General features: G+C 31.8%; 1 protein-coding gene across 3 annotated transcripts in view; it reads left to right on the top strand.

Annotated features, from left to right (window-relative positions):
• The window catches only part of LOC126742366 (E3 ubiquitin-protein ligase TRIM37-like), a 37330-nt gene that overhangs the window by 11019 nt on the left and 11516 nt on the right, over nt 1–14795 (top strand). For all 3 annotated transcript variants that reach the window (XM_050449012.1, XM_050449011.1, XM_050449013.1), the window contains exons 4-15: nt 27–173; nt 234–403; nt 463–672; nt 6209–6388; nt 6443–6557; nt 6734–6996; nt 7054–7165; nt 11599–11739; nt 11792–11906; nt 12965–13168; nt 13226–13327; nt 13384–13505. In XM_050449012.1, coding sequence (XP_050304969.1) covers nt 27–173; nt 234–403; nt 463–672; nt 6209–6388; nt 6443–6557; nt 6734–6996; nt 7054–7165; nt 11599–11739; nt 11792–11906; nt 12965–13168; nt 13226–13327; nt 13384–13505 — 1881 coding nt within the window. The remainder of the gene's footprint in view (nt 1–26; nt 174–233; nt 404–462; nt 673–6208; nt 6389–6442; nt 6558–6733; nt 6997–7053; nt 7166–11598; nt 11740–11791; nt 11907–12964; nt 13169–13225; nt 13328–13383; nt 13506–14795) is intronic.

The raw sequence follows: 14795 nt of genomic DNA, 5'->3' as shown, positions 1-14795 counted from the left end.
TGTATGAATTATATTGTTACTTTTAGGAGAGGAACGTGGAGTCGGTGAGGTCAGCCAAAGACGAGCGGGTCAGGGAGATCCGAAACGCGGTCGAATTAATGATCGCCCGATTGGATTCGCAATTAAAGACCAAATTATTGACCCTTATGGGTCAGAAAGACACCCTTACACAGGTGGGTTATATTTTGTTTTTTTTTTTTTTTTAATTTTAATAGCAATAAAACTTTTGGTAGGAAACTGAACAACTGGAACATTTATTACACGAAATCGAACATCAACTGCAAACATGCACCAGATCCGAACTGATAACGAAAAGTTCGGAACTGTCCCGGATGATCCACAACGTTCGTAAGAAACCAATGACCAGTTTTGTAACTGCACCAGTTCCTGCTGATTTTCACAGGTGCTTAACCCACGATTTCTATGCTTGAAATCCAATAATGATTTAATTTTATAATATAGCGAAATTGTCCCGGCGTATAGCAGTAGCACGTTCGTGATGCACGGTTTTAGCCAGTTGCAAAGGAAAGCCGACCCAGTGTACTCCACCCCTTTGCATTGCAACGGTTTGTGTTGGCGATTGAAGGTTTACCCGGACGGTAATGGGGTCGTGCGTGGGAATTATTTGTCTGTTTTTTTGGAATTGAGTGCCGGATATCCAGAGCCTTCCAAGTAAGTAACTTTTATTTAGTCATTTTTAGTATATATTATTAATACACAAAAGGGAGATGTTTCATCTAAAATTCTAGAAAAAGTAACATAGGATACACTATAATATACATAAGTTCCCAAATTAATCAACTTCAAATATAAATTTACAAATTACGTATATACATGCTTAAATCTATAAATATACTAGGCACACCAGTAAAACATGTTATAAATATTAGTTGTTATCAAAAAGTGAAGATTTTTTTGACAGAAAACTGACAGGGAAAATTTATATAAATTATGAATTAACAAAAAAACTAAAGTTTCTGGTTTACAAATTTTACGCCATTAGAAATAATTTAAAGAGAAGTATGCTTTTATAAGCATATACTAAAGTGGATTATAACTTTGGGGCAGCATTTATCACAACTTTTAAAACAGTAAAAATAATTCTTAAAAAAACCAGATTTATACCCTACTCAAGAAATTTATATAATTTTAAGAACTTTATTCTGTATAACTGTTTGTTGCTTCATTATGAAAAAATTTGATATTCAGTAAATCACAGCCAAAGCACTAGATTTAACAAAGATAATCAACTGATTCTTCCCATATGCTATACTGACTAGTGCTATAGTGAGTTGTAATGTGATCTGTGTGGGTCTAGGCCTGATGATGCTCCGATAGGAGCGAAACACGTGTAGCTTTTAAAAAATTATATGGATTTGATGAGACCGTGACTTTGTGTCCTTACCTTTGTTTTGTTTTCGTTTGATCTCTTAGAGAAAAATGGATGATGATACGTTTCTAATTGCTATAGTGAGTTCAGAAAGAGATCCATTCAATTTTTAATGCCAAAATTGTACAATTTATTATATTACACCATATAGTATTTATACCTAGGCACATGAGAAACATCAAAAGTAATAAATTTACTAGAATGGCGAAGCACTATATTGTGAACGATCTTAATAAGTATAACTCGTTTTAACTTAATACTGTGGTTGCCTTTATCATCTTAAATATTTTATTACTTCACTGTCAGTATTTTAAAAATTATTTAACTCCCATTAAACTCTTTAAAGTAAGTTGACCGAAAAAATGGAAATTGTACTTTTATTTATTTCTTCCCACAACGATGCTTGCATCTAGGGGATTAAATTGATAATAAATTGAAATTGAAATTATAGATTGGGTTTTGGCAAAGCAAGTTTAAAATCAAATTTCACTTTAAGAATTTTGGGTTTCCAGTTCTTTTTAGTTCTTTCCAGTTCGCAATTAATTATATTTTTTTAATGGTATAGAACAGGAACTTTTAATAGTGGCAGTTAAACAGACAGCAGGTATACTTATATTAAAATTATTTCTGAGCGGATATTTATGCATATCTTTCTTAACTTTTTTTTATGTACAGAGAACACTGCAAAATATTTATGTATTTATAATACACGGGATCAACCCCATTACAAAAAATATATATATTTCTAAAAAAGAAATAAAAGTTATACTACCTAACCACTAATTACTAATTAACAATAATTATCAGACCTAATCTTAATACCAAGGATAATTAAACCGTTTTTCAAGTAGTAACAATGTTCTCTCAAAATCAGAACAATTAACAATGCAAAATTAGCTAAGAAAAAACAAAATATATTATTATCAATGACAATGATCAAATGTATTTCAAATTATTAATCATGGAGCAAAATTAATTCAAAAAACAAAATCCTACAAACTCTTAATAAGACTCCTAAAATGCAATAAGGAAATTCCCAAAACTTCAATTCCAGTAGAGTTTACCAGCCTCAAGGTCCTTTCGACAGGCGAGTGCATAGCATAGTTGGTACGATGATAAGGCAAAGAAAACAATCGATTTACCCTCAGATTACGGTGTGGAATATTAAATAAAATCCTATAAAGTAGTTCGGGACAAATCACAAGGCCATTCAAAACTTTATAAATAAACACCAAATCATTCTCAGTGCGTCTCTTAAGTAAACTCCGCATGTTCAGCAAGTTCATTGCTTCATCATAACAATGGTCATTAGGAACTGGAATGCGAAGTTTATAAAGGCAGAATCGTAGAAATTTATTTTGAACCCTCTCCAGTGCCATACAGAGGAGACCAAATTATTGATCCATACTCCAACAAAGAGACAGCAAGTGATATGTGCAACCTTTTGCAAGTTTCAACCGATAGATTCTTACAATTGCGCAGGACAAAACCAAGGGCCTTAGATGCTTTAGTTATAATAGTATTTACATGGGTATTAAAATTCAATTGTTCATCAAAAAAGATATCAAGGCCCTTTACTACTTCAGTGTACCTAAGATTAACATTATCAATAGTATAGGAGGAAGTTTCCCGTTTGTTTCTTTTGTAGAAACTAATGTAACTGCATTTACCCACATTCAGAGCCAAACTATTACCAACACACCATTCACACAATCTATTCAGATCATCTTGCAAGAGAACCATGTCTTGTTCTGAACTGATCACCCTATAAAACTTTAAATCATCGGCAAATAACAAAAAATTACTATTTTTAAAGCAAACCAAAATATTATTAATGAAAATATTGAACAACGGGGGAGAACCCCAGAGGTCACACTGATAAGATAGACCCTAGCACCCCTAATTTGTACCTGCTGAAATCTGTCAGAAAGAAAACTTGCAAACCAGGCCACCAAACAATGTGAAAAACCAAAAAGTCTCAATTTTTCTAGTAATAAGCTATGGTTGACACTGTCAAATGCCTTGGAAAAGTCTGTATATATTACATCCACTTGTTCACCCCTCTCCAAAGCATCTAACAGAGCATCCTGATACAGCAACAAGTTTGTAATAGCAGACTTGCCACAACTGAAGCCCTGCTGTTCACTTAACAGAAGTTCTTTGCAATAAAAATTAATTTGAGTTACTTATTATATTGGGTATTACGTCACTTATAGCAAAAATCAATTTAGAAATTTTTATCTCACACGCTCAACAATTGAAAAGAAGAAGAAAATAGACTTATTCACGTATTTAAAAGAAATATGAACTTAAATCTGTAACGATACCGTTCGATATACTTAATTTAATTTAAGTTCAATAAGTTTTAAATACAATAATTTACTTGAGGTATAATAGATTTTTTATATACCTAGGAGCTGAGGTTCAATCTATTAATCTCTGAGCTCGTTTCTTCTTTTCAATATAGAAGGTATAGGTAAGGAATAGGTAATTAAAGTAAAATTAAATTAAATTAAAAATAAAATATACTTCTCAAATTCCTACTCTTTCAAATTCTCAGTAATGCAGTCTCATCAATATTTCTTCCTAATTCGAAAATACTTCATATACTTTTTTATATGATTTGACGGTTTATTAATACTTTGACAAACTCAATATAAATATATATTAATAAACCGTCAAATCATATAAAAAAGTATATGATTTGACGTATTTTTGGGATGGCAGACTGTACACACACACTCCTGTAATTGATCATTTCATTAGCAGCACCACATTTAAATATAGGCGTAATAAAACTGAGTTTCCACTGGGATGGAACAACTGTCAAGTCTAAAGACCTACTGAATAAAATAAAGAGGGGCACATACACATTTTCTCAAAAATAATCAGGGCCAGCATTAAGTTTAAGGGGTAATCGAAAGATCTTATCAAAAATTAATCCAATAGATAATTTAGGATTTGGAATAGTCATGTTTACACCAGCCTGCCGAGAACGTAAGACATTATTATCTCTATTATAGACAGTAGAAAAAAACCTGGCAAACCCCTCTGCAATTTGTTCACAACCTGCAAACTCCCCATCATTATAGGATATAAATAAAAATAACTGTAAGCACCTTTAGATTGGGAAATAGTTGACGATAGGATTCCCTTGAGCCTTTAAAAAGGATTGTTCTGATGATTTTCTTTGTGCAATTAGCTCAGTATATTAAGGCATAATTTAATAATGAATAAGCACGAGCATAATAATAAGACTCAACAATTTTTTGCCAAAAACACTTTATGTCAACAAGGTTATGAGTAGCAAGGTTTTTAAATGCATGATCAATTATATACCATCAATCATAACTCTCAGAAATTTGTTAGAGCTTAATTGACTTTTACAAAAATCAAGCTCCTGCTCAATGCGTAACTTGATATAATAGAAGTCATATCATCAGCATATAAAATATTTGAGCTTCTTAAAATTATTTGGAAGGAAATTATAACGTTTGGGAACCAGGTAAGTAACAAATTTTTGATTTAAGTGTTTGTAGCTTGATGGAATCATTAGATTATTGCCGATTTTAAATCTGGTTACATAATAATGCATTAATTCACTGCTCTTTACAGTAAAATACTTACAGATGCAACCCCTTTCGATGAAATATCTTTCACTTCATAATTATCCAGTTTTTTTTTAAATTTTACGATTCATCTAATCAAATGCTCGTGAATAATCAAAGAAAACCTTGATCCTAATCTTTGAACTACCGAATTTACAAGGGATAAAATAGCATCGCGGTTGAGAAACTGTTTCTATGGGAATAATTTAATTTTTGGTTAGAAACTTGCTATAAAATGCTTTCCTATCAAATGAGGTAAAAATATTGTTTATAATTGTTCATTTTGAATCCTGGAATATATTACATAATGAGTGAAATAACATGGATTTCAAAGGAAGTATAACTTGAGGTTGTAAACGACGAATTGCTGCTACATTTTCTTGACGTATTAGACCATAGAATTCCAGTTTCTATAATCAAAGACCTTTGTCAGATCACAAAAACAGTTTGTAACCACTTTTTATTACATTTTTGCTTTTAAAAATTCACTATTGATGAAAGTCTTTAATAGAGTGGCACATATGCTAACAACAGCTTATCAGTCTGGAGAACATTAATTGATGATGGGTTGGCATGAATTATTCTAGAGGTGCTTACCTTTTAAGTTGTGGGCGCCATCCAGTTTGGTGTGTTTATTTAAAGTACAGTTGAAAGAACCTTTAACTGGCGAATTGGTTCTCACATAAACAAAAGGATGTAAAGGAATAAAACGCATAGTAAAACACAAAATAAGCTTCAATTATTAATACTATATTGTAAAATATACAAATACTGGTCAAAGAATACCACACTATTTGGAAAAGAGTCTATACAAACCCAAATAATGGCGTAAGTGACCAATGATAAAGACAGACAGATAGAAAAGTTACGTTAGTCAGAGAGAGAGAGAGGAAAAAATAACCTGATTCCAGTAAATTGCTTAAAATTTAAAGCGAAGAACGACTAACGCCACCTAGGAATTTTTAGTTTTTTTTTACAAGGTCATTAATCTACTTTACCCGAGATGTCGTGATCAGTACTATTCATACAATATTAAATTATTACGCCATAAAAGCAAGCAAAAAAAAATAAATAAATAAAACGCTAAAAGCTATTACAGTTAAATAATATCAATTCTATTGAAACTATCTTCTTTTGTAATTTGGTCATCCTAGTATTCTATTAACAGACTAGACTGTGAAAAATTGGTTACATTATCAATTACATCCAGGTACGAATACAGAGTGGAGATGATTCATCAGGCCGGTAGGGATTCCGACAAAAACATCGTGAGGGAATTCGCCTCGGACTTCGAAGTGGGAGAGTGTTGGGGCTACAACAGATTCTTCCGTTTGGACCTTTTGGCCAGCGAGGGATACCTGAATCTGGCCTTAGATACACTGATTTTAAGGTGAACTCTCTTAGAAGACATTGGGCAAAGGGGTTTTCACTGTTTAATTTACAGATTCCAAGTGCGTGCTCCCACTTTTTATCAAAGATGTCGGGATCAGCAGTGGTACATCAATCAGTTGCAAACGGTACAAAATCAGTATATTTCACAGATAAACGAGTCTAAAGAGGTAATTGTTTATTACAATATAGGTAAATAATGAGTTGTATATGTAATAAGAGGGCATTTTCTCTACTCAACATTGATTTATAGCCACAACAAATTTATTATAAATTAAATGTCATATATAGGAGTGCGTCAAACGGGTCGCCAGTAAAAAAAACTTTTATTACGATTGTCTTTAAGCGTTTGGCCGCGGAAATCTCGAGGAACGCTGTGGCGGCCACTTTAGGGGCCAATTCCCAAGGCGACATCCCGAATGTGGCGTTGGTGAAGAGCATGTACGCCCTACAAGCGTTTCCCGCCCCCTCCTCGATGACCAGCGATGTTGCCATCGATAATCGGGCGGCCGCAATCACCCAAAGCAACGTTGCCGAGAAATCTTATTCGAACGAGTTGGCCACGTTGGCGAGGAACGTTACTGCGGTGGTAGCCAGTTGCAGCACAAAGTAACTAATGAATATTTTTTAATTTCCTTATTTTCCCTTCTCTGTTGTTTTGTTTAGTGCGGCTCAAACGGTCAATGGTTCGGTCAACGAGTGCCCTTGCATATCAAAGTCTACGCAGCAGACCAACGATAGTAGCGCCTCTACTTCCGCCTCGTCTATACAAACCCAAGTTAGTTTTACTCTTTTTTTAAGTAAAATCTGTACAGATTATTAATAAGTTACTTATTTTGTTTAGTATTGCAGTAAACATTAATTTAGAAAAGATTATCGCATACGTTCAATTATTGAAAAGAAGAGGAAGATAATAAGACTAATTCACGTATTTAGAAGAATTAATTACTTAAATCTTAAACTATACTGTTCGGTAGTGTTGTAAAAATCCGGATTAATTCAATATCCGGACAGTATTGATTTGGATGAATTGAAAATTCGGTTTTTTCATCCGGATTAATTAATCCGTTCGATGTCTTGCCCGTTCGGCAAATAATGCCATGTTTCGGGCTCGATGCTCGACCGTCCGATAAACGTTTTTTATAGCTGTTTTTCGAATATAAGGTATGCATTATGCAACCCATTAGACATTTCGTTTTTTACGATTTCTACATGATGTTAAAATTAAAATAGGTAATTATCATTGTCGGTCGAACGGACGATTTAGATATCCGTATTGATTCGGAATAATTTGATATTCGGATGGAACGGACGAATAATCCGGACTCTTCGCATCACTACTGTTCGGCATAACCATCTTACAAGAAAACAATAAATTACATAATATTAACAATAACAATAATTGGCAAAGAATATAACAATAATCAATAATATGAAAATGAACAAAGCTGTAGCAAAAATAGAAAACAAAAAAAAGGCAAAAAATACAAAAACGTAAAACATAACCCTATAGAAAATTTCGGCACTGTTTTAAGTTTTTTTTAAGCTCTCATTATTCTGGTGATTGGAGAAAACAATCCGTAATTAGCATGCTGGAAAGGCAAACGAAACATGGCAAAATTCCGACATCTTTTATTGATATTAAGACTATAGATGTTAAATATGTCCTCTATTATCTTATTATTATTAATATGAAAATTCTGATAAATTTTAATTTATTGACAATCTTATTATAATGAGGTAAACATCTGAATTTACTATCCAGTAACACACCCAGGCCTCTAACATTAGTAACAGATTTGAGAACTAAGCTAGTTATTGTGTAATAATGCACAACCGATCTTAGAGAGCCACCCATAAATCTTAAATACAATAATTTACTTGAGTCTTAATAGATTTTTTATGGTTTTTATTTCCTAACCACATATAAAGATTAATAATAATTTTTTTTTTATATATCCAGGAGCTGAATTTTATCTATTGACCTCTGAGGTCTCTCTCGTTTCTTCTTTTCAATATCCTACCTAACTTTAGTTTTCCTCTTATTGAAAAGAACGAAAAACCTAGTTATTGATTATTAAAACACATTAATTGAACCAACGTTTCGATAGGTAAATCTGCTACCGTTATTAAGGTAAATTAAATTAAAAATATAAAACTACTTTGAAGCTACGTTGAAGAAGTAGTCCATACTTGCAGTGGAGTAAATAAGTCAAAGGGTAACTAAAATTGTTTCGGTCATCCTCCACTAAATTTATTTGAAAAATCATCTATCCTACATGTTTCGAACATATAAGATGTCCATCATCAGAGATCTATAAAGAACCGAGGAAACTTATAAGCTAAGGATAAAAAGTGTTGAAATAAAAGGTATTAAAATTAACTTACATACAATGAGGATTTTCGTAATAAGGGTTTTAAATAAGTCACTTAACAGAAATCTAGTGTATAAAGAACCTAAAGAAACTAAATATTTTTCACTGCCATTTTGGGGTCCGATATCACATAAATTAAAAAACATCTTTAGCTCTCACCTTATTAAAACAGGCTTTAAAACCGTACACACTCTTAAATCCTTCTTAGTTAACACAAAGGATATAGTACCCCTCGACCAAAAACCAGGTGTTCCAGTGATAACTGCTCCAGTGATAACTGTGGCGTTTTTTTATATTGGCCAAACCGGTAGGTAAAATTCTCCACTCGCGTTACTGAACATTGTAAAGAGATCGAAAAGCTTCGCTCTTCAAATATTAAATCCAATTTTGCTAGACACATACATCTCAATAACCATAACTTCGATCCTCTTTTAGACACCAAATATTTACATTTCTGCCATAAAGGTAATAAACTGGATTTACTTGAAATTTTAGGAATAAATAGAGCTATACAAAATAATAATACTACATGTGTCAATGATCAAATTAATCATTTATCTACAAATTTTTTTAATTCATCAAATTTTAATGCTAATTTATAACGTCTTTACTTTCTCTCATATTAGAGTCAAAACATTTTATTTATAGTATTATTTTTTTTTTATTTAAGTATCATTTCTAGTACCGCCATCTGTAGCCAACTTAACAAAGTCTAATTTTACAAATTACAGGTACCATATTTTAAATAGGGCGCGCTCTATCTTTTGAAAAGTTATATATTTCTTTTGTTCTTAGTTCTTGTTGACATAACAATTATCCTAGTTTTGTAATTAAGTGATTTTAATGTTTGTATAGACCCTGTTTAGTCCCTTCTCATACAATTTCTTTGTCATTTTGAAAAATAACAAAGAAATTACAAATATTCCTTTTTTTTTTTAAATAAAAGGGTGTGTCCCCAATATAATTTAATAGTAGAAAATATATTTCGAGCAAAGGAATTCATGTATTATTAAAATCAACCGAACAAGTAGCTATACATTGATCTTCATTTAACATTATAAATGTACTTTCCTTTAATTTATGTAATTTTTAAATTGAGGAATCCGCCCACTTTATTCTATGGTTATTATCAAATGCACGTTGTGTAATTTTGGATTTTTGAAAATCGTCGTGTTTTATGTACATTAATTCTTTGTCGTAATGGTCTACACTTATGTAAAATTTACCAGAAGTATATGTTATATATTACACTTTTAATTAATTAATTTTCACTGAAAGCTCCAGTTTTTGTTAATGAAATGTGTTTTGTGAAAAATAGTTCTTATGTTAAATTTTTTGGCAATTTTTTTTGATTTTATCAGAAAAACCAGAAATATATGGTAAAAGGAAAAATAAAGTTAGGTAGAAATGAGTTCAGAGGTCAATAGATAAAACATTAGTTCCTGATAGTCCTGTGGTTGGAACCTTTGGTGTGAGTTTTTCCACTAACCAAAACTCTATTTTTTATCCTCGTGTTTCGCTAAAACGATGCATCTTCCACAGAAGATTAAAACTAAACTAAAACTACTTACAAATCTCCTTATATACTAATGATGTAACTAATAGAACGGAAAAAGTATAAGAGATTGGACCTTTATCCCTGTTTAAGAATGTTTTTTGAATATTGCTAAACTTTTATAAAACTGTCTCGTAACTAGTTCCTGAGTGTATAAAAACATCTACTGGTTATACCTCAAGTAAATTATTGTATTTAAGAATTATTAGATAAAATTAAATGTAACGAACTTTACCTATCGTAAAAATTTTAAGTTCGTATTTCTTCTATAAATATAAATAATTTCTTCTATAATTATAAATACGTGAATAAGTCTAATTTCTTCTGCTTTTTAATAATTGAGCGTCGTATGAGATTAAATACGAAAATTAATTGAAAATTTGAAATACAGGAGTAAACCGAAATATTTTTCCGGTTTTCCTAAAAAAAAATTGCGGAAATCAGAGTGCCTGTAAGAAATTATCTTATTAAGTTAAAATATCGCATTTTCTGATATTTTAATCCCTTGAAGGATTTTTCAGTTATTCCTGAAAAAAAAAATATGTTTTCTAGGCAGTTAAAAAATGCAATAGGAAAAATTTCCTATCTCCCATTTCCTTGTTTTTTTCATATAACAAGTTCCTTTACCCAATAACTAAAAAATAAACGGCAATATTAGAAACCTAAACAAGGGTATAAAAGCTTTAGATTTGTGATAAAATTTGCCGTTTAATCAAAACAAATAAATAGAAAACAAATAAATATTTAAAAAAAATGAAGATATTTCACCATTTTTTATTACAATTTTTTCTTGAAATCTTGAGTCTTACAAGAGTTTTCCCTACTTTCATTTGGTTTTCTAGGATTTTTGCTTTTAAAAGAAATTTTGTATGCTTATAGATTAAATATTTTTTTACCAATTTGTCTAATGATTATTTACGATTCCTAGGTCCAAGATAGATTACCGTATTCTAAAAGAGGCAATGCGTAAATTTTTTTACAGTGTTTTTAGTTTCGTTTTTCTATAATTTCAAGAGAATGCTATTCAAAAATGTGTGTGATCAATCGATTAGATTCATTTAACTAAAAAAAAAAAACTCCATTTTTAGCGGAAAAAAAATAAAAACCTTCTTGCTATAATACTATTTAGGATAAACGTTTTTTTTTATTAATAAAGCTCCTGTTGGAGCAGTATCTTCTAAATTGATATTTACTGTAACAGTGACATAACACCCATCAAAATAAGTAACTCATTAATCCTTGTTGCCTTTAAATAATTATTGAATTATATTAATATTGAAGGTGCACAGCAAAAAATCGAACGATTCCGCCAGAACCCCGGACTCTCCGCACCACTTGCTCGGTTTGGGGGTTTCCCTGAGTTCCCCGAACTTGTTAAATTCCGCCGTTTCGTTAATGTTGAGCAGCAGCAGCAGCGAGAGTGTAAGAAGCAACGGGGGGCAGTTCACTTTTATTAAAATAATTGAATTTCTAGGATCTGAGCGAGCCGGAACCGTTAATGGAAGAATTCGACGGTCAGGCGGTAAACTTAATGGTCACGGCGGAGAATTCAAACGATGAAAATGACGTTGACGTTGAAACCATGTCAGGTTAGTGTTTTTCCTTTGTAACCCCCTTTTTAAAAGCATTTTCCTGTTCAGTGTTTGCGAGAAAAGCAGTTTTATGCGTTAATAATTTACGGATTAATTTAGGACGGGGCGATGCCCGAAAAAGTTCGTTTAACGACTACGAATGTCAAGATCCGGAACGCGGGCACGAAGCCGAGAAAGACACGTAAACTTAAACGCTATTTTCGGTTTTACTCTTAGTTTTTCTATTTTTATAAATTTTTGTTATATATAATAAAGTCTACAGCAACATTTCATTCAATTTATACAGATGTATAAGGAAAGGGGCGGATTTCGGTTGCAAATGGGTTTAAAAAAAAAAAGTAGGGACCATACAAGAAAGTAATTAATATTCAGTACTGATATTGCAGGTATTCTTGACCTGAACTTATACCTCTACTTTATACTATTCTATAAAATTACTCCGAAAATTGTATAATAACAAAAGCAACAATAGTAAACGTAACTGGACTCTCCAGGGCGAGTTGCCAAATTTCATGCATTTTACATTAAGGTCATTATTGCACTAAGGAATTAGCATTTATAATGACTTTCTTAGATGTATGGTATGGCTACACCTGGAATTTAACGATATCGCATGAACTTTTCTTCTCGTTATCTTAATAATTTAAAGAAGCCTTAATTAGGTACTTTTTAAAATAAAAAAAATAACATAGACAATTTTATATTAATTTATTTCAACTGTCTGTATCTTGGAAACCATATTTTTTCATGAAAACCACTAATAACGTAAAAAATGTGTCTTGAGACATAAAGCGCAAAAACGTCGGCTAATTTTTAACTCATCTACCTGCCACTATAACTTTTAAAGCTAAATCGAGATGATACTACATAATGTCCCTGTATACTTTATTTCACAATTAAAGCCTGTTAAGTTTTATGCCAATTTATCCCTCCCCCTCTTCTCCGAAGAACAGAGAACTCTACTTTTACCGAAAAAAAAAAAAAGGAACCAAACGCGGTGAGATGGCCCCAACAAAACAACCAACCTAAACCGCTTAAATTTCCATCTATTACAGGCGAAAACGATGTCGAATACGCCGAGTTCTCCATGGCGCAGGGCTTGATACAGAGAGACCCCGATTCGATAGCAGTTGGACCCCGCGCTCTCTCTCCCACCCATGCGACTGCTGTTGTCAATCTCGAAGACAGATTTAAATTGATTCGTTTGTTGGATGGAGCTAATAATAGCAGCGGACCTTCTAGTTCAAATAACTCCAATGGTACATAAAACATCATAACAAAATTCATTTGCGATTACAGATTGTTGTTGTTTGTAGGTGGTTTACCTCAAAGACCACCGATTGATCTGGATCTCTTAGGTATGTCGGCCGCCGACGCTGAGGTGGCTCTACTAGCCTCGATTAGACGCAAAAATGAAGGTAAAATGGTGCTTGTTTTAATTAATCGTACAGTTTTTTAAGCGAAATTCGTTTAGAGCATCGACCCTCGAACGATAGGAAAAAATTGCGCCAAAGGTTTCGGCCGATTTCTGACGCGTCTCCGGTTGGTGAAGCCTCTAGCGATGCCTGGACCGAGACTGTACCCATTAATACAAAGGTAAAACGAAGAGTTTTATTTTTAGGTTTGTATGGACAATAACTCAAACCAATTGTATTAAAAGGAGAATTAAGGTAAAGTAATTAAATTAATTATTAAGACCCAACAAACATCGCAGTTTAAAATTACTATCCCAAAGATTATTTACTTCCCCAAGTGTCTTTCATTAGCAATACTAGCAATAGGTTCAAAATACTAAATATGGAAATTCTTAGGTCAGTTTTTGGTAAAAAAGCCTACATTTCTTCCAATAGTGTGATTGAAATCCAACCATTTAATTTAACTCCAAAAAAAAAGGAATATAACCTATTGGTAACAAATATGGTGTATTTGCTCTTGGATCAATTTTTTAAGAGATGGTTGTTGCAAATACGTTAATTTAAAAATTATTATTTGGCTGACTTGAAAATAAATTAACTGTGCCAAATATACAGGCCCGTTCCTGGGGTGTCAAGTGCCTGCGTGCATAATATATTTTGGCGCCCCTTATATTTATTTTTAAAATAGTAATTCAAAATAATATGTATGCATATAGGTATTAAAAAATAATGTATTTTTATTAAAGTTAATTACATATGAGTAAACAGGTTATCAATTAATACTAATACAAAAAGTTATCAAATTCTAATTTAACTTAACTAATTTATAATATACATATAAAGCAAGGATATGAGAAACAAATACACATTACAATAAAATACGTCTGGCTTTTAAAGATGCAAACTCGTTTATCATTTCATTGTGATTAATTGCTTCACAAATCTGGTTTTCAATCGAGATAATTGCTAAATCCAATAATCGTTCTTGGGACATAGAAGTTCTTAAATAATTTTTTATAATTTTTGATTTCGAGAAACTTCTTTCTCCCGACGCCACCGATATAGGTAAACACAAAAATATTCTGAGGGCTATAAATAAATTTTGAAACAAAGATATTAGATTATTTTTGGTAATATAATTTAAAACGTTTATAGGTGAGTCTGCATCTGTTTTAGATTTAGGGTTTAGAGTTTTGTAAAATACGATTTCATTATGCAAATCGATTCCATCAACGTCTTTATATATCTTTTCTTCTTTTTGAATTTGCAAAGCTATGTCTAAATCCATGCACGATAATCTTATTACTTCTGAATCTAAATTTTGAAAATTGCATAAAAACCCAAATAAATCATTAAGTTGAGAAATTCCCTCAAAACGTCTCTGTAAAGATTGAATTGTGGTATCCAAAATTTGTTAATAAAAATTTATTTTAAATTGTTGTTTTGGATCGAAAACAGTTTCATCAGTACT

This window comes from Anthonomus grandis, chromosome 11, assembly GCF_022605725.1.
Source record: "Anthonomus grandis grandis chromosome 11, icAntGran1.3, whole genome shotgun sequence".
NCBI classification, from domain to species: domain Eukaryota; kingdom Metazoa; phylum Arthropoda; class Insecta; order Coleoptera; family Curculionidae; genus Anthonomus; species Anthonomus grandis.
The sequence above is the reverse complement of the archived record's forward strand: the minus strand, read 5'-3'. Positions and strand labels throughout refer to the sequence as shown.